This window comes from Lepisosteus oculatus, chromosome 7, assembly GCF_040954835.1.
Source record: "Lepisosteus oculatus isolate fLepOcu1 chromosome 7, fLepOcu1.hap2, whole genome shotgun sequence".
NCBI classification, from domain to species: Eukaryota; Metazoa; Chordata; class Actinopteri; order Semionotiformes; family Lepisosteidae; genus Lepisosteus; species Lepisosteus oculatus.
In genome coordinates this window covers 40,149,307-40,174,120 of record NC_090702.1, presented here as the reverse complement: position 1 = coordinate 40,174,120, position 24,814 = coordinate 40,149,307, and the positions used below count along the sequence as shown (strand labels likewise).

General features: G+C 37.2%; 3 protein-coding genes across 5 annotated transcripts in view; 2 read left to right on the top strand and 1 right to left on the bottom strand.

Annotated features, from left to right (window-relative positions):
* Positions 1 to 1,283: 1,283 nt before the first annotated feature.
* On the top strand, positions 1,284 to 15,416 carry ing3 (inhibitor of growth family, member 3). Its single transcript, XM_006633317.3, has 12 exons — positions 1,284 to 1,424; positions 1,553 to 1,624; positions 3,197 to 3,297; positions 6,558 to 6,623; positions 9,048 to 9,144; positions 10,623 to 10,694; positions 10,777 to 10,893; positions 11,158 to 11,321; positions 11,885 to 12,075; positions 13,046 to 13,238; positions 13,615 to 13,653; positions 13,869 to 15,416. The coding sequence occupies exons 1-12, from the start codon at positions 1,397 to 1,399 to the stop codon at positions 13,983 to 13,985; spliced, it is 1,257 nt and encodes a 418-aa protein (XP_006633380.1). The 5' UTR covers positions 1,284 to 1,396; the 3' UTR covers positions 13,986 to 15,416.
* A 238-nt stretch (positions 15,417 to 15,654) lies between these two features.
* Positions 15,655 to 20,330, bottom strand: LOC102687357 (D(2) dopamine receptor A-like). Its single transcript, XM_069192920.1, has 3 exons — positions 18,864 to 20,330; positions 18,303 to 18,403; positions 15,655 to 15,772 (listed from the first exon to the last, which is right to left on the bottom strand). The coding sequence occupies exons 1-3, from the start codon at positions 20,328 to 20,330 to the stop codon at positions 15,655 to 15,657; spliced, it is 1,686 nt and encodes a 561-aa protein (XP_069049021.1).
* Positions 20,331 to 21,474: 1,144 nt separating this feature from the next.
* Positions 21,475 to 24,814, top strand: part of cped1 (cadherin-like and PC-esterase domain containing 1) — a 98,883-nt gene continuing 95,543 nt past the window's right edge. For 2 of the 3 annotated variants that reach the window (XM_015352416.2, XM_015352415.2), the window contains exon 1: positions 21,476 to 22,483. In XM_015352416.2, coding sequence (XP_015207902.2) covers positions 22,232 to 22,483 — 252 coding nt within the window. In that variant the 5' untranslated portion in view covers positions 21,476 to 22,231. Of the gene's footprint in view, positions 22,484 to 24,814 lie in introns of all 3 variants that reach the window. The other variant, XM_015352419.2, reaches the window with a different exon arrangement.

The following is a 24,814-nucleotide window of genomic DNA, read 5'->3' as shown; positions in this document are numbered from 1 at the left end:
TCTCTAAAGTGCCATGTTACCTTATCAATATAACACCTGGACAAATTGCAAAAGTTTTTCAAACATGGAACTTGAAAGCATGCATTCAAAGACTTCAGCGTGGTAAGTATCTTTAATTTTGTATATTTAAAGAGCCCAATTCACATTAAACTCTTGGGAGCACTTACAAATGATAGGAGGCTATACGATATATCTAGTCTATTTGGTAGTTAGGTGTGAACTAAGCTCTGCCTTTTCTTAAAAGAAGTCAGGGTATCAGCTTCAACATGACTGTGTAGCTACAACCCTTTGGGTAAAGAAGCACCCACTCGTCTTGGTTTTAAACATATTTCCATGTAGTGTATCCACTTGTGTCCTCTAGTTTGTGTTTCACTGTTAATTCTGAAGTTCACTGCTTTGACTTTGCCAGTGCCTTTGAGGCTTTTGGATACTTCAATCAGGTTGCCTTATAGTCTATTGTTCAAGATTAAAAAAAAAAGTTAATCTCACTTAGCCGAGGTCTATTTGAAGTAAAATAAGTACAAAAATTAGAAAGAAGTCTCTACCCATTACCCACAGCCACATTTGGAAGCTGTGCTGGTCAGTGCAGAATGTGTACCGGTATGTGTTGAAATTGCTGTGTCACATCATACTGTCCACAAACATGTATACATTAATGACAGTAGTAAAGTCTGGATAAATGTCTGTTTTGCTGTTTAAATATATTTGCTATTTTCCTATTTACTCTCATTCCAAAATATTTAAATCCTGATTATTTCGAGGGGAAGCTGTGAGTGGTAACTGTAATCTCAGCTTCTTTTCTTATCTACCAGTTAAATGACCATCCATTTTCAATAGCCACTTATTCCAGCAAACATATTTGAGGTGAGCTGAAACCTAGCCCAGCCACCAATGGGCTTAAGACATGCAAACATACACATACTAGCATGTCTTTGGAGAGGGGTATCATCCAAACTCCACATAGAAATATACCCTTAAAGTACATCTGTTTATGATTGTAGGTAGATATCTGTTCTAAATGATTAAGGACCACTGCTGTATATAATAAATGTGCGTTTGTGTTTAATAACAAATATGTGTTAAACCAATCAAATATCATTAACATACAAAATTTGACTTGCCCTTTATCTGAGTGGTTCGGTTTCTGAAGCTCTGGCCTGTCATAAAACAACTGAGGTTAGACTACATCCCCCATGATGCTTTGGCATTAAACCATCAGTTTGCGTCATTTTCTCACACGCCCAATCAGATGTGCAGTCATGGGATGCGTCACATAGAATGACCTCCGGCGGGGAGACGTGATTTTTTTTTTTCCTTGAGCTGCTGGTGAAGACGGCGCCATATTGAAAGGCTAAAATTCTTTTACTAAAAGCCTAAAACATACGTTTGAGCCAAAATGCTGTACTTAGAGGACTACCTGGAAAGTGAGTATGGTATTTTGTAAGCGAATTTCGTGTTGGTTAAGGATCATTTAACGTGCGGGATGTGCAGGTGTTGTGTCGTGTAGCTCCCAGACGGCTAGCTAATTTTTTTTTATTCTTCTCTTTGGCAGTGATCGAGCAGCTTCCCATGGATCTGCGCGACAGGTTTACGGAAATGAGAGAAATGGACCTCCAAGTTCAGAGTACGCATTCGCTACAACGTGACCAAGTCAAATACTTGCCTAGCTAATTCATGGCCGTTTTCTCATTTCGGAGTGCTTATTTTTGGTATAGATGGGGCTGTATATTGATCTTTGATCAGATTAGATACAAGACTACGAATATTTACATTTTCCTGAAGATTTCACAGCTTTATTAGCTTAAAATGCACTATTCTGTCTACATCAATCTGCATTGTTTACTTCATTTATCCAGGCAGTGCTCCGTTTATCGGTCACTCATGATGGTAACACTTTCTATTTTGTAATCCGCACACTGTGTTTAAGCATCTTAAAGTGTATTTCAGTGCTGTTGTCCAACAATAGTGCTTCAGACCTGCTTAGAAGATCGTCGTAGCAGAAGCAGATGAAATCTTGCCAAGGAGTTGGAGGAGGAACGTTTCAGCCTGAACAGAATAGAATGAAGGGGCAGAGGGCACATATCTGGGTTGTTACAGGAAACCCTTCACCAGTGCCGTTACCAAGACTTATATAGGCTTTTATTTGTTTCATTGTCCGGGTGATTCCAAATGCCGTTGTTAGTTTTGGCTTGGTAACATGATGGGGAAGTGAAAGACGAGATGAATTTCAAGAGCCGTGTGTGCGGCCTACCGTGAGAAATGGGATGGACCGTTATCGGAAGTCTTTACCGTTTTACATTTTGGTGATGAGAGAGGAGTGAACGAGTGAAGTCCCTAATGCAGCCACACGTGTGACATTAAATATGTCTTAACAGAATATTGTATTGCAAAGGTATCTTGGATTATATGTAAATTACAGTGGAGCTACTTTCTATTAACTATTCTTATTCCTCCTAATATCTAAAATATATATAAAAAATCATTGCCTCAGAATTGTTGCAAATTTGTCACTCACTCCTTGTGTATATGTACTGTATGCCTTTACAGTTTATATGTCTGCCATCTCCCCAAAATAATCCCTTCAACTGTAGACATCCCTGTGCAGATGAACCGTATGAAATCAACCAGCTTTTTAAAGTATTGCCTAAAGAGATTTTCAGACACAGAAGAGTCCTTAGCAGATTGGCTTTATTGTGCAGACAGACTTACAGTATGCAGTCTACAAGGCATTTACAATGTAATTTTTTTTATTTTTTCAGAGATAAGAGATTACTGTTATTAGAAGTGGAGTAAACGCTCAATCATTGCACCAAGCTAGAGAGCAGGCATTTTGTGTTGAGTTTGAAATTTAATTTGTAAAACCATTATAGCCATTTAAAGAAACCTGTACTTGCATTGTGTTCATAGATATATTTTTGCCTTAAATGGAAATTGCTGCTCTTTTGATATGTACTTTTATACACTGACCATTTTCAGTACTCTGGACTCTTGAGTGTGAGTCATGTTTTCTAATGTTTACAGACATTTCAGTTATGGAATTAAAATTCAAATGCATGTTGTGAACAGTATTTAGCTTTAAAGTAAATAAGACCTACAAAATAAGGTCTAGCAAATCTGTTACATATGTTGTTGGAAAGGCTCTCAACCTGTCTTTTTATCCTCCTAATCTGAGGGATTCATTTGTTTTTTGTTGTAGATGCCATGGATCAGCTGGAACAGAGGGTGAATGAATTTTTTATCAATGCAAAGAAGAACAAGCCAGAATGGAGGGAGGAACAAATGGAAGCAATAAAAAAAGTGAGATTAATCGTACACTGCTTTTTTTGTAACTGCATTCAGCATTTCAAGCATTTGATTTGAACTCTTAAGTGTTTTCAAGTTTTTCAATTCTAGATAAATAAAATGTTTTGGCTTCCATTTTTTGCTTTTATATGATCATCAATTTAGTCATTTGCTCCTTTTGCCCAGACAGCCCAGGAGTCTTAAGAACAAACTATTCCATGCTTTGCCAAATTATTTTTAATCCAGCCGAAATTTTCTAACCTGTCCGTTATCAGGATCAGGATCAGGATCTTTTATAAGATCAGTCTTAAAACAATAATATGGACATTTTACATGTTTTTTTATTCAGAATTAATCCTAACTACTGTGTCTACATGATGCATTGTGTACTCTCATCACTGACACATCGTTTCCCAGGTTGACCCTTCTGGTATAAGGCTGAACACAGAGCATAGGTCACTTCCAGCACCACTTTCTTCTACTGCTCTGAAAAACATATTTTGAGCTCTTTACACCAGATTATGCATTGCTGTGTATTGGCCTTGGTTACTAGCTGTTTCCAAATGGCAACATTGTGAATCTCTCGCCACAGTTTTTGTTTAGACTGGGTCACAGAGGTGTAGATTCAGTTCTGTGGTCATTTTTGAGGCCATCATATTGTAGTGGTTAGCAAGTGTCTTTGACTTGCAGCCTCTGTTCCTCTTTCCTGATGCTGTTTTCTCTTGTTTGGTGTATGCTGCCATGCTTTTCCAAACTATTCCCCTTGACATACTAAGTAGTGTAGCTGTTTCTATGCTCCTACAGTTTGGGTACCAACTACTTGACCTCTTTCATTGCTGTTAGATCTCTAAAGTTGCTTTAGTACCTCACATATTAGAAGTGTTGATTTTAAAATGTCCTAACAGCAGAAATATATTGGTAACTAGTACTGAAATTAATATGAAGCTTTTGTAGAATCATTTTTAATTGTGATTTAGTTGCTTAAAAATAGGTTACAGCCATAGTGGGGAGTTAGTAGTAGCCCAGATTGATCTAGATTCTGCAAGAGCTAGACGGATAACCAGCCAGCGGCTAGGTTGACTTTTTAAAAGATGGTTTTCGCTGTACATCTCTAGGAAAGCCTTATCGTGGTTGACCAATGGAATATAATAACAGGGCTGACCCAATGGAGTCTCCAACTTAAGAATTGATTGTTTTTCAATTGGTTGTTTAGGAGGTGATTTGTTTTTCAGATTTGTACCAGATATAACCGAATTACAAGGTTAAGTTCCAAAGTAACTAACGTGAGACAAATCTTATTTTCACAAAGTAGATAGTGTAAATTTGTAATTTATATATATATAAAAAATATTTCCAAATTTGAAGACAAAATTTACAAGCAGTTGAAAGGAAAACTCAATGAGCTTTACATATGTCTTGTCAGGCTGCGATCTTGCTGGTCAAATTGAAGCAATATGCACTGACAACACATGAAAAATTACTTTGGGTATGAGTAAAACCAAATTTGAAAGTAATCTTTTGTAGTGCATGTTCTTTGCATCATAATGTCAATATGCCCTACAAATTGCTTCAACTGACAGCACACTGTGCCATAAATATTTTTAATGTGGCCTGCAACCAGGCACAAGAGAAGTAGGTGTAATTATGTATTTCTTATGTAAAATTTACTGGAAGTTTGGAAGGGATGTCCCTCACCTGTACAACTCTTAACTCCTGAAACTTTCCTGAAAAAATGACAAATATCATAGTCGATCTGCCCCTCACTGTTGTTCGCATTCATCTTTCTGGATCCCTCCACTACCTCATCTCCACTGTTGCAGCTACTCCTTGGTTAACATCTCTCCCTTTATGGGGATCCTAACTTCCTCACCCTATGCCAGTTGGTTGTCTCTCTGCCTAGCAGGTTAAGTCAAAGTTTCTTATGCATTAGGAACAATAGTTGTCTGGATAGAAATTGGCCCAATTATAGTTGGGGCTATAGCTCTTGAAGCCAGTAGAAACCAGGATTGAAATGCAGCATGCTAGGGATGTAATTTCTTACTCTCTTACCATGGTTGATATCCACTTTTGTACTGCTTTAAGAAAACCTCAATTTTGAGGTAAAAATCTGGTCTGTTTTAATTCAGTTCAGTTTCTCTACATTTGGCATTAGATTGTTGCTTTTACTTTATTGGAAAACCATGAGCCCTGTATAGTTTAGATAAGACTTTATTAATCCCGAAGGGTTTGTTGCCATTTGTCACAACAGTTGTGCGTTAATTTGCTTTGTTGCTACAATACTACAGAAGCTGACACTGTTCCTGGAATAAAAATGGAAAACCATTTATTTTAGATCAGAAGAGAAGTATTCCTTTTTAGGGGACATACTTCTCTTTAATATCAATTTATTTTCAAATGTAAGTGCAGTGTTGATATATTTGGCATTACACGTGTTTCTTTTCTCCATTAGAGGGGACCTAAAGTACGGGCAGAGACATTTTCCACACAGAAAATGGAAATAGAATATATTGGAATTATTTTATTAAATGAAGACTTAGTCTTTAAAATGGTTAAGATTTTATCCAATGGATTATGTTCCATCAAATCAAAAGAGATTACAATCAGGCATATTAAAACTGAAGTTTTGAGAATAATTGAGTGTTTTCTCAGTTATAAAGTCGGTGCCTACTTCCGTTCATTAAAATGTCATAGCTGTCAAACTAGAGCTGGAATGGGCAATCCAGGTTCTAGAGGACCAGCGCAGGTTTCCTAGGTCTCTTTAGGGCACCAGCACCTGAAAAGCTAGAAGAAGCTGTAAAACTGGCCCATTAAGACAGTTTAAGCTTGTTAAGAGTCGAGCTGAAATGAAAATCTGCTAACACTTTGCAGACTTCTCTAGTCCTGGACTGCCCATCCATGAACTAGAAAATATACATAAGAGCACACCTCAGAAATTTTAATGTTACTATGAGAGAGAGATGATAAAGATCTCCTTTGTATTTAAATTGTTATACAAATATCATATTATTTAAAGCCTCCACTTAAAAGACTCAAATGTGAACCAGTGAACCTCCTGAGCTAGACAGCAGAAGCCAGGTGTCCAGCTGGGAAGTGCTGTTATGTTTCAGTCCTTATTATATTGTTTTTATAAACTACCTGGATTTGGTGTCTGGCACTTTCTGGAAAGGAAGTAGGCTCAGTTGTTTTCCTTGGCAGTCTTTTTTCTTTCTGTACTTGACTTTTTCCTCTTTTCCTTGCCTCACCCTTCCTAACTTCCTATTCGTTTCCCATTTCAGGATTATTACAAAGCCCTGGAAGATGCAGATGAGAAAGTTCAATTAGCAAATCAGATTTATGACTTGGTAAGTAGGACTATGACATTTGGAAACACAAACTCCCAGGTTTAGCTCCACTTCAGTTGTAGTTTTTTTTGTATATCTGTCAGTCTCGGCTTATGATTTTCTCCCCGTTAAAGTACTTTTTTTAAGTTACTTTGAACTAAATGTCTTGAATCTGGACTGTTTGCATTTAATTTCTCGTGCCACTAGATGGCAGTGAAACCTTAACATTATTGTTTATTGTGTAGAATAAATGTTCTGTGTGCTTCTTGAACTTCGGCTACATCACAATGCAGTGTGAAGAGCTGTTGGGTGTATGACAATTCTGTGCATGTTCATGACCATAATGTCACCTGTTTGGCTTGTGTATCTGAATTTGTGTTTCATTTTTACAGTAGTACCACTTACGTTAGAGTATAATTTACTTTTTTCATATTTCATAATGATGGTATTTAATATTTTGGAATAATTACTAAGGTAATATCTAGTTGGGGCGGCTCAGTGGATAGCACCGCTGCTTTGAAGCGCTGGGGTCCTGGGTTAAATACTGGACCTGGGGTGTTGTCTGTGTGGAGTTTGTATGTTCTCCCTGCGTTCACATGGATGTCTTCTGAGTGTTCCAGTTTTCTCCTACAGTTAAAAAAAATATAGGTTGGTTAATTGGCTTTTGGAGAAATTGGTCCTGGTGTGTGCGTGTCCGTGTGTGTGTGCATGGTGTGCAGGTGTGTGCACGTCTGTGTACATCCTACAGTAAACTGTTGTCCCTGTCCTGGGTATATCCCTGTGACCATTGTTTGCCAAGATAGGTTCCGGCTCCCCCGCAGCCCTGCATCGGAGTATAGAAATGTATAGAAAATGGATTGATGGAATATCTAGGTGAATCACAATATTTAAAGCAAGTGGGTCCACACAGGTGTGGCTCCTGAGTTAATTAAGCTATTAACATCCCATCATGTTTAGAATCATGTGTAAAATTGCTCGACAGCCCCAGTTGCTCATCAATTTGGCTACCATGGCTAGAAGAGACCTCAGGGACACAGGGGGGGTTGTTGGGGCATGTTTGGCAGGAGCTTTAGGAAGATCGCTCAACTTTCCGATGTTTCACGAGGAACAGTGGCTAAGGTGATGTTGGCATGGAGGGAAAGATGTCAACTAGTGGCAACTGTGGACGAAAGCACATACTCCATAACAGATTTCTGTGCATTGATTCAAGATGCAAGGTAAAATGGACAAGGAGCTGTGAATCAGTTGACTGAAAAAGTCAGTCTAAGGTATGAGCAGGCAGTTTCATCAAGTACAGTCAGTTGAGAACTTCACAGAGAGGGATGCTATGGTCAGGTCAGTACATAAACCCCTTATTACACCTAAAAATGCAATTCTGTGAATAAAGTGGTACAGACAGGCAGTAGTTTACTGAGCAGTGGAATAAATGGTCAGCTGAGTCATCTTTCTCAACCCTTTTCTCAACAAGCAGACCAGTACATGTATGGTGCACGCCCAAAGAAAACTACAGGCTCAAATGTTTGCTTTCCATGGTAAAGGGTTCTGGGAGCTCTGTTACAGTGTGGGGTGCAATTTTCTAGGCATGGTTTATGTCCATTCAGGTCATTGTAGGGCAAGAAAAATGGCATTAGATAAAAAGTCATTCTGAGTGATCATCTTCATCCTATGGTGAAATATTTCTATCCTGGCGGGAGTGGAATCTTCCAGGGTGACAGTGCCCCATCCACAGGGCACAAGTCACTCAATAGTTTGATGAGCATGTAAAAGATGTAAGCCATATACCATGGCCATCCCAGTCTCCAGATCTTAACCCACTTGAACACTTATCTGAAATTCTGGAGCAATCCTGAGACAGCATTTTCCTCCACCATTAAAAAAACACCAACTGATGGAATTTTTCTTGGAAGAATGGTGTTGCATCCCTCCAGTACAGTTCCAGACACTTCATATAATCTATACCAAGGCGCATTGAAGCTGTTCTGGTTTTCACTAATGATGGCCCAAAGCCCTATCAAGACACCTTATGTTGGTGTCTCCAATATTTTAGCATTTACTGTACCTGTCATTTGCTAACGTCAGAAAATCAGGCCATCTGTTTGCATTCATGGGAAATATTGTGACAGTACTGTCCATAGGCAAATGTGACAGTTTAAATTAAAATGTTAGTTTTTTTACATAGCACAAGTTAGTACTGTTAGTGAAATTAATGTTTTGGTGCACCAAGCTGTTTGCTGGTGTGTCTAAAAGTTCTACAGATCTTAAACGGTCCCTAACCAAACCCAGATGATGTATTGCTTTGGAAATAGATTTCAGGCACATTAACAATTTTTCAAGCCTGGTTTGTACGTAATTTTCCAATACACAGTAATTTTGTTTTAGAATAAGAGTGCAAAGTAATATGCAAGAAGAGTACGGTAAGTTAATTCTTCTGTTTTCTTAAATCAGGTTGACAGGCATCTAAGAAAACTGGACCAAGAGCTTGCCAAATTTAAAATGGAATTGGAAGCAGATAATGCTGGTATTACAGAGATTTTAGAAAGACGTAAGTGTCCTTTACTTTTAATATCACTGTTGTCTGTAGCTGTTATTGAGCTTATGCCCTGGCTGCTTTTGTGCTATCTTGAGAATACAATATAGATGTGTTCAGATACCTTATAGATTTTGAGATACTTTACAATTGTCATTGAATTTAATGTTACATATGTCTAAGTTACATAGATAAAGATTGTGGATTATTTATATTTTAATGTCCATTTCACTGAATTGCGTTTTATGGTTTTTACTACTTAGTATAATACATGCTAGCAAAATTCTTACTTTCTAGCCTGATCTCATTAGAACAGAAGCTAAGAAAGGCTGGGCCTTGTTGGTACTGTAATGGGAAACCACTGAGGGAAGGTTTCTGTTATAAGTGGTGCTCATGGAGCAGTAGGGGGCACACTTCATTCATTACCAGAATTACATAATATATACCAGTGTGATGACAGAGGACACTGGTGTAGGAAGTGCTGCCTTTTGAAAAAGACATTAAACTGAGTTTGCGATTACTGCCAATCATTTAGATACCCCCCAAAATATATTTTTTTATATGACTGGCTTAGGCATATCATATTTCCCAGGCAGAAAAGTTTTTTTCTAGCCATATACAATTTACAGCAGCTCTCGGAAATTGCTTTAGTGTTCAAGATAACTAACTTTTTAGATCACAGATTCTTTGTAGTAGTTCGTTAATGAATGCCTATCTTGGAAATAATCATGCAGACTTTACAGCTGTAACGCCAGAACTCCAAATGTTTCCAGTGATGCTGTACATGGGGAACTAGTTAAAGAAGAAAATGTCTTAGCTTGTTCAGGTGTATCAGCTTGACTTAATGAATATAGTAATGCAAATGAATTACGTCAATTTAATTGACAAAGGAAGCTGTAAATTAAGTCTCTATGGAAAACTTAGTAATCACCACAGATGTCTCACTGTGCCATTTCAGCTGTTACTACTTGTCTGATTGCAAAACTTTTTCTATAGACAGAAAAATATATAAATATAAAATGGCGTGTCACAGCAAACTTTGTTTTTTACTCAATTTTTAAGCATAAATCCTGTTCCTGTTGGATTTTACTACTCTGTTTTGAAAGAATTTTTATGTTGCAGTGAGAGATGAGCTTTATGAGAAAGAAGAATATGAGGTTTAGTATGCCCTTGGCTTTGTTAGGTTATATTGAACTGCTGGGAGTTATGTTCTGTTAACGATGAGACTTAATTTCTGTTGTTGACGTGGAGTTTTCTTCTACTAAGGAACCTACTAATGTATGTACTGCTGTATTTCATTCAGTGCTTTCTCCTTCCCATAATGAACTTGTGCTGGTCAGTGCTGTCTTCTCTATTGTATGATTCTGTTCGGTCCTCTCCATGAAGTGGTTAATAGCATTTAAAAAGCTATCAGTAGGTTTTATTCTTGTTCATTACTCTTTTGAGACACGAATGTTTCAATTTGACTTTTAGTTATCTTTTGCTTCTTTCAGGTTCTCTTGAGATGGACAGTCCATCACAACCTGTGAACAATCATCATGCGCACTCACACGCTTCAGTAGAAAGTAAGTCATGATTCTTATACCAGTGAATTACATTTGCGTACTCAGTAGCATGCTCTAACAATTTTGGGTCAAAATATTTTAGAAAGAAAATACATTACACCTGCTCATCATACAACCGAACACGTTCCTGAAAAGAAATTCAAATCTGAGGCTCTTCTTTCTACACTTACTTCAGACGCTTCTAAAGAAAACACACCAGGTAAAGAATTTTTTGCTGTTTTAAAGTTTTTCACAAGGAAGATAAATGACTGTGATATACTTTGCCGTGTATTTTGTAAATAGTAGAAATTATGATGGCTTTATCCAATGTTGACAGTATTCAAAAAAGAGGTAATCCCTCTCCACATTTCAGTATCGCCCGTTTATTCAGATATTACAAGTGGAATAAGTAATGTCAGAAAATACACTAATAGACTTTATGTAATGGATTATTCTTGTTCATATCCTCTTGTCCTCACCACAGGATGCAGAAACAGCAATTTGTCATCCTCTTCTAACAACGTGTACAGTGTGAACCCCTCTCAGCCCTTGGCATCTTACAATCTAACCTCACTGCCTTCCGGAGCTGGGGCTGGGGCTGGCGCCATTACCATGGCAGCTGCCCAGGCAGTGCAAGCAACAGCACAGGTAATAAGCTGCAACCTACTGCTGCTGTACTCACCTGTGATTAAATAACAGCCCTGTGCCATTGGTCCTGGTGAGAGTCGGCATTACCTATTAATATCCGTCAGTCTGCCAATATATGTGTTAAACACTTTGCTGCTCTGAATCCAGTTCCTCTTTTTGCAATTAATAATATTTCATATTGTATGTTTAACACAGAACTGTTGAAGGTAATTTTTTTTATTGCTCTCATTTGAAATAACATTTTCTTACCATGGGTCCTATATTTTTTTTCTTTCTTGACATGGTGGTGTTTTTGCATTGGGAAATTTAATTCAAAATTTGGAGGCTCTGTTTAGCAGTACAATATATAATTTTTGGTAAAATGAAAAATGTGTGATTGTATGAAACCCACAGTATCCTTCAACTGCATAAAATGCACGTTACAGGGTTTTTCAGAAATAACTGCACAAATGTAGAGTGTGCATTTTAGCACAATTATTTTTATTTTTGTAAGTACAGATTGTTTAATGACTAGATGTGTCTTCAGAAAAGTTTCGAATAACATTTTTTGCAACATTTCCCAGATGAAAGAAGGCAGAAGAACGTCCAGTTTGAAGGCTAGCTATGAAGCTATTAAAAACAACGACTTCCAACTTGGTAGAGAATTTTCTTTAACAAGAGAGCCAACAGGGTATTCGTCATCAGCTTTGGCATCTACACTTACACAGACGTTGACTTCTTCCACATCTGACTCGAGAAGCGGGCGGAAAAATAAGTAAGCTTGGTTGATAGTTGAGCATCATGAGTACTTTTCTCAAACAGGCAGTTTTGAACAAAAACTTATAGAATCATTTATGAAAGGCTAATAGATACAACTGTTCATCAGATGTGTTAGTCACTGCATCTTTCTTTACCTAATTATCTGTTCAACATTTTGAGCTGAGCATTGAAAGTGACTTCCTTTGCCAGATAAGAAAATGCATAAAAGAAATGGTGATGTACACCTGTAGTTTATTTGCATAAGCTAAGGAGAGAAAAGTCAGTGTTGGAACAGAGCTAATTAAAATTGATTGGTGAAAAGCCCCTGCTGTGAAAGAGGAATGCAGCTCCTGCTGGCGGTTGGGTCTTATTTGCTTATTTTCCATGACAGATGGGATTGGTTAAGATTTTTATTTTAAGAATGTTTTGTTTAAACATGTGATGACTTGCTTGCTTTTGTAAAAAACAAAAGATGTTAATTATCTTTCACTGTGAATCCCATGGAGCCATGCCTCTGTAAATGGATAAAAGCAGTGTTCACAGCTGGGACTGTTATCTTGTGGGTCTGAACTTAAGCACAACGCAATTGTGAAATGTAAAAGCATTTCCAGAGTGTTTACACAACATTGTGTAAGTTGAAGTTCTTGCTACAGACTTTTTATGTAAAAGGTACAGTGTTGCTGCACTGTTCTCATAAATTACCTGTTATTTGCAATCTTAATTTCTTGGTTTTGCATCATAAATCGCCAAAAAGCAGATATAATGGTCCTGATTGCTTTTTATGAACCAGTATTAATAGTAACAAATGAGTGATATTGCATTTTACACTTTAGAACACAAAGCTTAATCCAAGAAAGGTACAGGAATATTCAAGGAAACCTTGATTTGTTTGAATCAAACTCATTCTGAACAGGATTTATGTTCCTATTCCTGGGTTGGAACGTTTAACATCGCAGTTAATTTTGCATGCATTTCTTATTTTACAGAAGCAGTACAAAGTCGTCAAACCACCAATCTTCATCCTCCTCCTCCTCTTCCTCCCTCTCCTCTTGCTCGTCATCCTCCGCTCTGGCACAGGAACTGTCTCAGCAAGCCTCCACACTCCCAGAGTCCGATTCTAACAACCAGGTCGACTGGACATATGACCCCAATGAACCCCGCTATTGTATTTGTAATCAGGTACGTTTGTGGTTGGAAAGGACACCACACTACATTGGGTCTACAGTTTATTATGGTTTCAGAATAGGTTCAAAGTACTCGGTGAACTGTTCTTTAGAAGAATAGAACATTTACAAAAAAAGTGTATTTTCTTTGGATAGGTTTAATTTCTGTTAAATAAAATATGAAGTGATTTTCTTACATCCATTTCCTTCCAAAATCTGTGCTTAACCTTGTGTGGAACTAAATTACAAGATTTTGGGTATTTGTATAGCAAGCAAACAATTGTGATTATTTTTTTCACTAGATAAGGTTCAGTGAAATTGTTTTGTATATTGTGTTTTACGTTATAAAAGACAGTCTGTTTTATCTGTTTTATTTGCATTTCTGTCTCTAGGTGTCTTATGGAGAGATGGTGGGCTGTGATAATCAAGATGTAAGTATCTCATTTAGAGTAGTTTTTTGTACTACTGTGTTTATATAGCCTCTGGCCTTTAACATTTCCCCTCTATTTTACATTGTTTTATAAGAAATTACAACAAATGTATGGTGTTGTTCTTGATTCAATTTAGTTAAATGCACAAATATAAAGAGTAAAGTATATATTTGAAGTGATTCAGTCTTTAAGATTATGTATGTTACTTTTCACAGTGCCCTATAGAGTGGTTCCATTATGGATGTGTTGGATTGACAGAAGCTCCTAAAGGAAAATGGTACTGTCCTCAGTGTACTGCTGCTATGAAGAGGAGAGGTAGCCGACATAAATAGATGGCTCTATTCAGGTGACCAGAGATAAAGCAGTGTCTTAAGGACCTAAATTCCATTTGTCATTGACTTTTTTCTGAACATTTGTGCTGTTCTTTTTTATGCAACATTTTATACATGCTGCACTGCCCCAGAATAATTAGTTGTTTTTTGTGTTAAAAGTCCATAATGGTAATTTCATGTATCAGTCTAAAAGTGTACTACTCCAGATAAATTGAATTCTCAAAAGATTGCAAGTGTTTCAATAAATAAGCAACAACAGCTCTCATGATAATGCTTTTATTTGGTACATACTGTATCACTGTGCCTCATAAGTCTCTAAACCGATTTATTCAGGTCTGCCACCCTGACACTAATGTATGGAATCTGATGTTGTAAAAGCTGTGTCAGGCTCCTGGAGCCAACACTTAAATGCCTACTGCACTTTACTGTAGGTTGTAAATCTTGTGTTGGCTGAGGCTTTATTTAAAGGACTGTAGAGACGGAAATAACTGGGTGCTAGATCAGGCCTGTGATGTGGGTGGTCCGGGCCCTCGCACCTGTAACACTGTGAAACACACACACTGGTGCAACTGATGGCATGTAGTCTGATTTTTCCTTGCAGCACCAATGATGTGCAGAAGTGGCAACCAGATTGTATTGGATGAATAGCCTCTCATGTCCAGTCCAGCATGTGACAGGAGCATTCTGTGCTTGTACACATTCGGAAAATTCCCTTCAGTTTTAAACTAGTAATTGTCGCCACGGAAGAGCAGCACTCTTCCGCTGTGGCTCATTCTGTATCTGAAGACGGTGTTATGGTACTGTACCTATTCAAACCCGCCGTAGCAAAATATGCCATAGGAACATCAGCCACAGCTGAACAAGGCTTCACAACCAAAACATTTTTTCTTCTTTTTACATTTCTGCATAGCATTAACCTCTGCTTGTTCCTTTGCAGCACAAACACTGACATCCCTCCTCATTCTAGACAGTGTAGAAAATTATTTATTACTTTAATTTGGGAAACACCCTTGTATGTAAAAGACATTCCACAGTTCATTTACCATATAAATGAAACTCTTGGCAGCATGTAGTGTATTTTGTATCTATTGTATGAAATAAATACTCAAAGAAAGTTTGGAAATACACAATGATAAATCAGTATCCATCACCAAATGTGGTTAAAGACTGACTTTAAAGAACATGGAGAGAAGTAATTTAGCTATTACCCAAAATATATTTGAGCTTTTTTAGAAAGCATCAGAATATATCAGCAGGCTGAAGGAAAAAGAAAATGTTCTTTAGATATCTGCAGTTACAATTGTACATTATAGGAACAGTACTTTGTAGTGTGTAAATCTGTGCCATCAGTCTGTCATTTTGCACTAAATATAGTGCTTAATGTATGAGAGATGTTGAAAAAAATAAAATTATCAAATTCTTTTGATAGTATCAAGTTTCCTTTTTTTGTACTATAGAGAACTTCGCAGTTGTTTGATTAAACTTTGACTTCTTACTGTATTTTAATGTTTTTTTTCTGTTTAATTTAATAGAAGATAAATGGCTCATCATTAATAGTAGAAGAAATTTTTATTTTTACATAGCAAAACTCAACATACAATATTATAAAAAATAACATTACTTTTCCTCATGCTGAAGCTAATCACTGCTATCACGCTTATACTAAACACTAATCTTTCCTATTGAAGTTGGTAGGCATTCCATGTAACTCGTTCAACTTGCTATGTTTCACCTGCAGGTTGGCTCCCAGTGGCAACCACAACTTATCAGCCATTCTCAGCTGAGTCCTGACAAATCAGGAACCATAAAGAGAAAATTGTTGCAAAAGACTAATGATCCTAAACTGCTTTGCAGAACATGTTACATAATTTTATAATTTAGGGTCCCCAACATCTTCACACTGCCAATCTCAGAAATTGGTTATCTCAGTGCAGCCTTCCATACGTGGAGAGACTCTTACCAATGTGTTCTCATGCCTCCATGAGAAGTGTCTTGCTCACATACTACATGAAAAAGCGCCTGTCCTCAAGTCTTTTAATGCTTGCCCTGTGCAGTGTGTTTCAACGTACATAAAAGTCCTTATGGAAACACCACTTTAGGAATATGAACACGAGGGTCAAAATGGTGTCTTCAAAATAAATTACACATTCATAGATTTGTGAGAAATGAATTAAGTATAGCATTGCTTTAAATATTAAACATGTACACTGGAATGAACAGAAGTTCAGAAGTACATAAAAATGTAATTTTGTATGTCAGAAATGAGTAATACAGTTTATTGGCTCATTTGTTTTGATTTATGAGCCAAAACTTATCACAAATTCAGTTTGTCTTCTAGTTGTATTATTTATTTTAGTTATCCGTTTGAAAATTCATACATAACCAGCGGACGAAGATTCCATCACCTCTAACTTTTTATAAACAGAATAAGAATACTGCTTTGCAGACTTTAATCTGGCTACTGTATTGTCCTTGCCAGAGAATGATAGATGCAGAACTACTTCAAGTAATTTGCTCTGTCAGATACAGATTTACACTATGATCTTTATACCTCCCAGAAAATACAGGCTCAGTAGACATGGATGAATATGAACTACCAGTACAGTCGGGCTGCAATGTCAAATTTGGGGGTTTGATCCACAGAACAGGAATTTACCTTGTTTCAAATTTGAGACAATGGAGGATTCAAAGCTGTACATATTGATCACAGAATGGTTCCCAAGCCAGGCCATTATAATGGGCCATCCATATGCAAACGTAAAGAGGCGGACAGAAATCACTAGGTTACTGTAGTTTGTGCAAGTGTGGAGGAAAACTGTAGCACAGAGGGGCAATCCATGAGATGTCAATTGAGACACAGTATTGTATTGTTTTACTGAAGGAGTCATAAATGGAACTAATGAGGTTGTTGTTGTATTGTATATTACTGTGGTCTATGGCTGCCCTTTTCTTGTAGAACATTTTGATTATTCACCAGGCCATGGATAAGTTATTTAGGAAGCTGGCCAAATTGGAAAACAAGGCATCATGATTGTATTAGTATTTAAGCTTCATTTATTATGGCAGTATTTGTCTGAGATATCAGAAAAAAACTAAGGGGATATTTTTTTTTTGCGTATCTAATTTAAGCTTTCCAGAAGCATTCTTTGTTTTGTAATTTCATTTGCCTTGATAGTGCAATGTCTATTTAAAATAAGATTGACCTCTGTCCAGCAACCTAATTTTATAGATTGTCCAGTGAAATGTTAAGGGTTAGCCAAGCTGCATTTTGTTTAGAGGTGTTCATTGTTGGGCCATTGTGTTTTGGCTAACAGTACTTTTTATAGACTTAAAAACAACAGTATTTTTCCTCTTATATTGTATTAACATGCAATGTATTAACATGCAGTGAAATCAAGTGGTTTGCAAATGCGTATATTGACAGAAAAAAAAGAACAAAAGTGTACTTTTGAAACTCTTGAAACCAAGTTGAAATGGCGATACAGTATATTACAAAGAAAATCATTGATACAAATCAGTGATGAATACACTATAATCAACATAATATTGTAAATGTTACAATAATCCTGCAAGCCAGTTTTATGTTGTGCAAGATTGAAGAAAATACAGTAGTATGCAAAGCTCAAAATGAATGTGTCTTAGGTCTTCATAGTTTGGACACATGAAGATTACTGATAACATCCAGTGCATCAAGCACAAAGACTCCTATAGTGGCTGTATATATAAATAGGACAGAGCTTCCAAGGATAAATGGGTACAACTCTCGTAAATTAAATTGTTAAAAATGTACAGTATGATCAAATGTAGAACTGGAAAATGGCTAAATTCAAATATAACACCTAGCAAATTCCTTGTATTGGGTTATTTCATTGTCGATGTACAGCATAGCTGATTATTTGGACCAGTAACGGGAAATTCTATTTTTACTTCTTCATTTTTCAATTCTATTTCTAATTCCAGATAAAACATCGACAACCTGCTGGTCTGAAGTGTGTCTCAAAAGTTAGCACTCATAATTATCAGAAGTAGTTCAGGTTGGTCCCTGCGTCAGCATGCGTAGGCTGCAAAGGAACAAGTAATAGGTTGGTTCCATGCTGAAAAGAGAAGAGGGAAAACGACGATTCGGCTGTGGATCCTTGCAATTTAGTTTAAAAAATAGAAGCTTCTGTTCTGCTATACCACCTCAAGAAAACTTGAAAGTTTTGTGTTTTATTTAAGTCATAGATTATATAGAATTGAAGGGTTAAAAAAACGGTTTTCTATGTTTTTGAAAACAATTTGGATTTATATTTTGTCTTGAGTTGCCGAAACTCTGACCGGAATTGTGGATTTACCACTGCGTACGTTATTGGGTTTACAGCCGCTGTCATGCACGCCAATGCAACGGCAAATGTTTCCACTTCTAAAATCTTCTGCACCTAGAGGAGAAAGAAAAGAGCGATCCACACATCCGTTAGAAGTCTGCATACTGTAGTCCAAATTAATTTACTAAATTAATGCATTTGAATTCATGTTGAAATGAAAATGTTACAGCCGATAACTTCTAATGTTGTTGTACTGACAGTGAGAGGCTGAATGTTTACCCACTAATTAAACCCGCATATGTCAGATATGTATTTTATAATTGCAGTAAACATTCACACCGTTCCTTAAAATATCAAGGCAAGGTAAGATGCTTAATGTTAAATATAATTGTAGTACAGGGTAAGCTGCTTGATTTTAAAATATAATTTTAGTTTAATTCTAGTACAGTGTAGCGTACATATACTGTATACGGTAGTCTAAATTTTGAAGATACCTCTGAATATATTCTATTTTTTAAAATTAACAAAGGTATTTGTAGAAAATTGTTTAAAAACTCGAAAGATTAAAACTTACAGTCCCGGGGTTGTGGAGAGTGAAGGGATTCATAAGCACTGATATAATGAGCGGCATCCAAAAGGCAATAAACGTTATTACAATGTATCCCGAACGTTTTGCAAGCTTGCCTTCTTTGCCAGCCTTAGCTCTTTCTCTGCTGAAAGACGACGGCATCATGCACACTGCACCCGCGACTTCATCTGCTTGAGGTGCAACAGCAGGTGGGTCTGGAGGATGATCTGAAGGGCCTTCCACTGCAGGTGAGGTTGATAAGCATTGCACCTGTGCAGTTTCCACATGATGTGTTTCGGCGATGCTGACTTTAAAGCCAGTTAATACTGCGACCGGTGCAGGATCCACGCTAACACCTGGCTTGAAAAGGTTGCCCTGCGAATACTCTCCCGTACTTGATGGTAATGATGAAAGGCAGCCCGGTGTAGTTTTCACTGCGTGTGACGTTGGACGTTCCTCGACAGTCTCCTCTGGAATGACAGATATACTTGGTAGAGCCACTGATCGATTTCCTGCAACAGGTAAATCGGAGAAGGCGGCTGCTGATGCTGTATACACTTCAGCGTCAATGGGTACCGATGTCTTCGTGCCTGCTTTAGGATTGACTACCGCAGTTAGTGATGCTTTATTACCTAACCAACGTGTGTCATTATTACCCTTTGATTTATTTTCCTCTTCAGAATTTTTCTTGTCTGCTAGCTGTTTTCCGTCGATTCTGAGATCTTTACCCTTCTTCGCCGGCGGGGGAAGAGAGGAAGTTCCTTTGTCGAAGATTTTCTTGGTGTGAGCTCTCACGACGATAAATATACGGCCGTAGAACCCAATAATGACTGTCAATGAGGCAAACCAAATCGGCACTAGGATGTACAGCCCAAAAGTGTCAAAGGATGTAAGAACGTCCACCCGTATCCCTCTGCACTTCACGTAAACTGGAGTGTCTTCAGCAATTGTGATACAGAAGGATGACACGAGCACTGCTAGGGTCCATGTGAGAGGTATCCATATTTTAACTCTCCTTTTCCTTTGGCTCGTTTTGAAAGGGTGAGCGATAGCCTGGTACCTCTCTGCACTGATACTAGCTAAGGTGAGAAGCTGAACACAGCAGCTGAGCGAAAAAGAAACTGCCTGAGTGTGACAGAGCACGGAACCTAAATCATTAATGTTGTAACCCCATAAAATTATAGCTAGAAGCAAAGGACAATCGATCACACACCTGAGGAGATCGCTTGTTGCAAGATTAACAAGAAGTGCGTTGTTTGATGTTTGTAGTGATCTCTGACGGCACACCGCCCAGATGACCAACACGTTCCCAAAGACACCGGCAAAACAGGTAAAAAGGAGAACAGCGCAATTAGCTATTGCAAACGCAAAATTAAGAGAGCTCTGCGATTTTGTGGAGTTCACATATTCCCACCTCTCATTCGTTGCATTGACTTTCATCTCCAAGTCCTGCAGCTGGAGAAAAAATCCCATGTTGAAAAGGTAGTTGTGTCAGGTTAACTGCGTCTTTTCAAGTTAATACTTTAGTTATAAGTAATGTTAGCTATAGAGTTTTATTTATTTATTGTGGTGTTGTTTATTTAAAATATTTTCTTCTGGGAGGAATGCGGATTTTCCCAAACCCATTTTCCTCAGAAAATCCTGATGAACCCTCCTTTGTTCTTGGATCGTGCTTGATTAAAACCTGTTCATATTGACATCATGACACCTTACTTCCCACAGAGTGTAATACTTTTTTTTAATCAACACTCAGGATCCGTTTACGCCACCTGGGAATCCTAATTTAAAATGAAGGCGACTTCAAGAACAAACGTCCAACAGTCATGATCAGCGAAGTCCCAATTACTATATATACTACCGTTATTAATACCGCTGTTTAAAAAAAAACTAAATGAAATTGGAGACTCAGACCATTTTAGACTTAAAACCCTAAAAATACTTACAGTATATAAACAACGTTTACATTTGTTTGTTTTGTTTGACTCTGCTTTTGTTTTTGGTCTGACTGGAATTGAAAGGGTTTCATAACGTTCTCATATACTTAAACTCATTATTTTAAAAATATATATCCAGAAATTTGCTCCTAGAAACAAGTTAATAGAATTGACAATACACACCGGTTGTAACTGTATAGAGAACTCAGAATCGTAGTACTTCGAAATTTCCACAATAAAGTAGTGCTACAAGTACTACAAGTGAAATGGCTATAACAATTGCATGTTTTTTAACATCATATCTTTTGATCTTAAAATACCGTTAGTTAACTCCGGCAAAGTTAGTTAAATGAAAATGGATGCAGTATGTATCGCTTTTGTGGTTGCGTAATGTCATTAGCACTAAAGAAGCGAATATAAACTTTTCACTGTCTGGAACAAATGTCCAATGATTTTCCTGGTGTTTGAGATGCCAGGCGTACCACTCGAAATAGAAGTTTAGCGTTGTAATATTTTAGTGGCAACTGGAATACAATCTGTGACTCTGACTGAGAGGTTTAGTTTTAATAGCCTTACCACTTGTAATGCAGAGCACAAAGTACTTCAGACTACTTCAATAATAAAAAAAAATAATAATAATATTAATAATAATAGACGAGCGGTTTGTTACTTCGCTTTAATCTGGGAAGAAAGGGCAGAAAGGAAGTAACTGTTTACTTTTTTAGGATTAACAAACCAGGTGGGTTTGATTTTACTGTGTACACTGGAGTTTCAGAATCCAGACTGACCGTATGTATTGACCGTATATGGAGAGTAGAAACGCGGGGCTGTTAATTTCAGAAAAAGAACTGTTTCTGAAGATAATTTGCTCTGGGAGGCCAAAGAGAGGAAGGCTGTACAAATTTTACTGTCGGATTCTGACAGGGAAGGCGTGTGATTAGCTGGAGTCATGAGGCTGAACTCCTCAGAGTGGTTTTAATCAACAGTCCACCAGAAGCTCCTTTCTCTGAAGTGGAAAAAACTTTTTTTTTCTGCTTTAACTCGGGTTAGACTGCTCTGCTTGTATCCGAAAATGTAATATATTGTAGCTTGGTTGTAAGACTGGATTTACAGTGGGGTTATATTTTCGTCAAGAAAACGACATTTTTATTTTTGAATCTTACTGGACAGCCTACATTGATGGATATTCTTTAAAATACTTTTTAAAAACTGAACTACAAAGCAACATTGAAACCTTTAGGGATAAAATGAAACAGAAGTGTTTCTTGCCTTTAATGTTCATTTACAATGTGCTTTTTACACCTCACGGTATTGCCTCAATTTTTAAGTACTTTCAAGTACTGCCTCTACGGCTCCTTCAAGTGGAATGCAGAAAAGAAGAAGTGAGTATTTAAATGTTTTTGTTTATCCCCTGCTCTCGGAGGTCTGAAAGAAGTGGGGATGTTTTTTCGGTGGCTTTTGGTGCTTCGTCACCGATATTGTACACGTCCCGTGCTGATTTTAGGGATTGCAATATGCCTCTTCTACCAGACGCTGATGGTAGCAAGGAGTCGGTTTAAATCAAATCAGTCTGGATGTAACGAAGGCAACAATTCTGTTGGAACTGAGAGCAGAGAGGACCACTTCAAGAAGTTCCCAAGAATCTCGGGGCGCCTGATTTCTTTGCGTGACGCTTTACAAAATCTAACATACGTGAGTACTGCACCCATTTGTCGTTTTTAAATGTCCATTCTCAATCGACTGGAGTGATATTTCAATTGCGAGTGGTATTATATAAACATTGCCTTTTTAGATACTGTACAGTACTCCCAGTAAACATACCATTTAGAACGAATGCCTTTCCTTCGAGTTAGTTTCCATTTATGATTTGTTTCGTTCTTTCCAAATGCAATTAATATAATAAAACGTCAACATTTTCTAAAATATCAACAGTGTGTGTGTCCCCCCATCGGGTTCAAATCAATTAACTTGCCTGGCCTCCTTTGCTTAAATCGTAGCCTTGACGCGGCAACCGTTGTTAATTCTTCAGGACTGTTTGAGACATCTTTGCAATATTGAAGTTGTCAATTTGTTTAGGACTTGAAATGCATTAGTAAAGTTCCCTGCACTCCTGCACTCCTCGAGTAACTGAGAAATGTGTAGTAGTAAGAAATGAAACATTTGCTCTAGTCCACCCTTTGTGCATTGATCGTAGTTTCTGCTGTTGCTTTGGATAAACGTAGCTGTTAAGCGACGTTATTTCTGTGTTTTCACAAACTAATCAAAATTCACCTCTGGCTTTACAGTGAATTGCAAATTAAGCGAAAACCCTCGGGATTACTTTATGGAAAGCTGTTCAGTGTGTTCTCCAAATGGAGGGACTATGCAGAACTCATCCAGAACTTAAAACTGCTGTCCTTCGTGTCAACATTAAATTGCAATTGCCCGGTACAAACCAAACCTGTTTTAAAAATATGTAAGCTAAACTTAGTTTAGACCAGCTTGTTTGATTCCCATCTGGTAAATTAAATTGAGGAAGTGTAGTTGTTTCAAGAAAAAGAAAATTGATTACACTTAACTTTTAGAATAGAGTATGATACTTAGAATATGTAATTTAAAAGGGTTTCATTATTAAAAAGTAAAGGAGTCAACCTTTCTCATAATACTTTCTAGTTATTTAAAAACAGTGTACAGTACTGTTCAAATTCTAAGTTAAATCTTTGACTGGATATGGGTTGCATTTAGTTTTTTAATGATGTACTGTGCCTTTAATAGATTCGTTGATGAGTCTAAGCTTAATTAAATGAATATTAGATAAAATGACAGCAGTATTAAGTCTGCTGTCACTGTCAGTAATATCCATGTATCCGTGTGTTGTGATAATCTTTTTGTTAACTGAGAATGAAGTTGATCTAGAGATAAAACAGTTAAAGATTGTTAAAACTATTTAAGAATCCCCTAGGATTTTAACTTGAAACAACCTTATTGATAGACTACTGTTCTGCTGCAATAGTTGAAGCTTTATGAAGTTCCACTTTATAGGTAAGAGCTCTTTCAACAATATTGTCAAATGTAACAAAGTGTAATTTCTTTTTACTGCACATTTGTTTTCAAAAGTGTTTTAGACAAATACAGTACATATTATATAGACATGTTCTACCCAGCCATTCAATTCTGTGTAAGTTTAGCAATCCCTTCATCCCATAATCACAAACCAGCTCTAAAATGATAGTGGATGGTAATAGTGAGCTCTACAGCAAATAACACACTAGTGTCTTGCTATTTGAACTCATGCCCATAGTTTGGCAGCTGTGTTTTGTAAACCATATTAAAACATTGTATTTTTATTTCAGCAAATTCACATTTCATGCTGCCGTCAACCTGTTAGCCAGCTTTATGATATAATCATAATGGTGTATCTCTAATTTGAATGTCTCCTCTTTCTATTATTTTCCTTTTAATAAAAATAATTTGCCTTTGAAATATTCTTTTATATAATATTATTTTGCCTTTATTTAGCACTGGAGCATGAATCTGCCATTGGGGTGTTGTTGTTGTTGTGGGAAATTATGGGTGATACAGCACTCAGTTTTCTGCAGGTTTGTCCTGTAAAGTTATCATTGTGTTACGTATACGAAAAGCCTTGGGCCTTTTTAAATGTTTTTATTAGTCTTATCTTTTTACTCAAGCAGGCTCCGTAATGTAATTTTTCACTTAATTGTCCTGAAATATGTTCTGATGGTAAAGGGCACAGAAATAACTTACAGCCTAAGCTTACAAGCCTGTTTTGCATAATGCACACTTATCCAAACATCACATAATAGTGTCACAGAGTTTTAGACCAGTAGGCCAGTGTATTAATATCTCAGAACTTGCATCAGTGAAGAATTTTATCCTTGGAGCCAACTGTAACAGAAAGCCACATCCTGTGCCTGAGGAAGAAACCGCTGTGCCAGTTCTTTCAAAAGTTACCAAGTGAATAAACAGCACAGAATAGCTAAACAGTTCGGCCCTTCTACTGGTGGTGAGTGCAATTTGAATAAA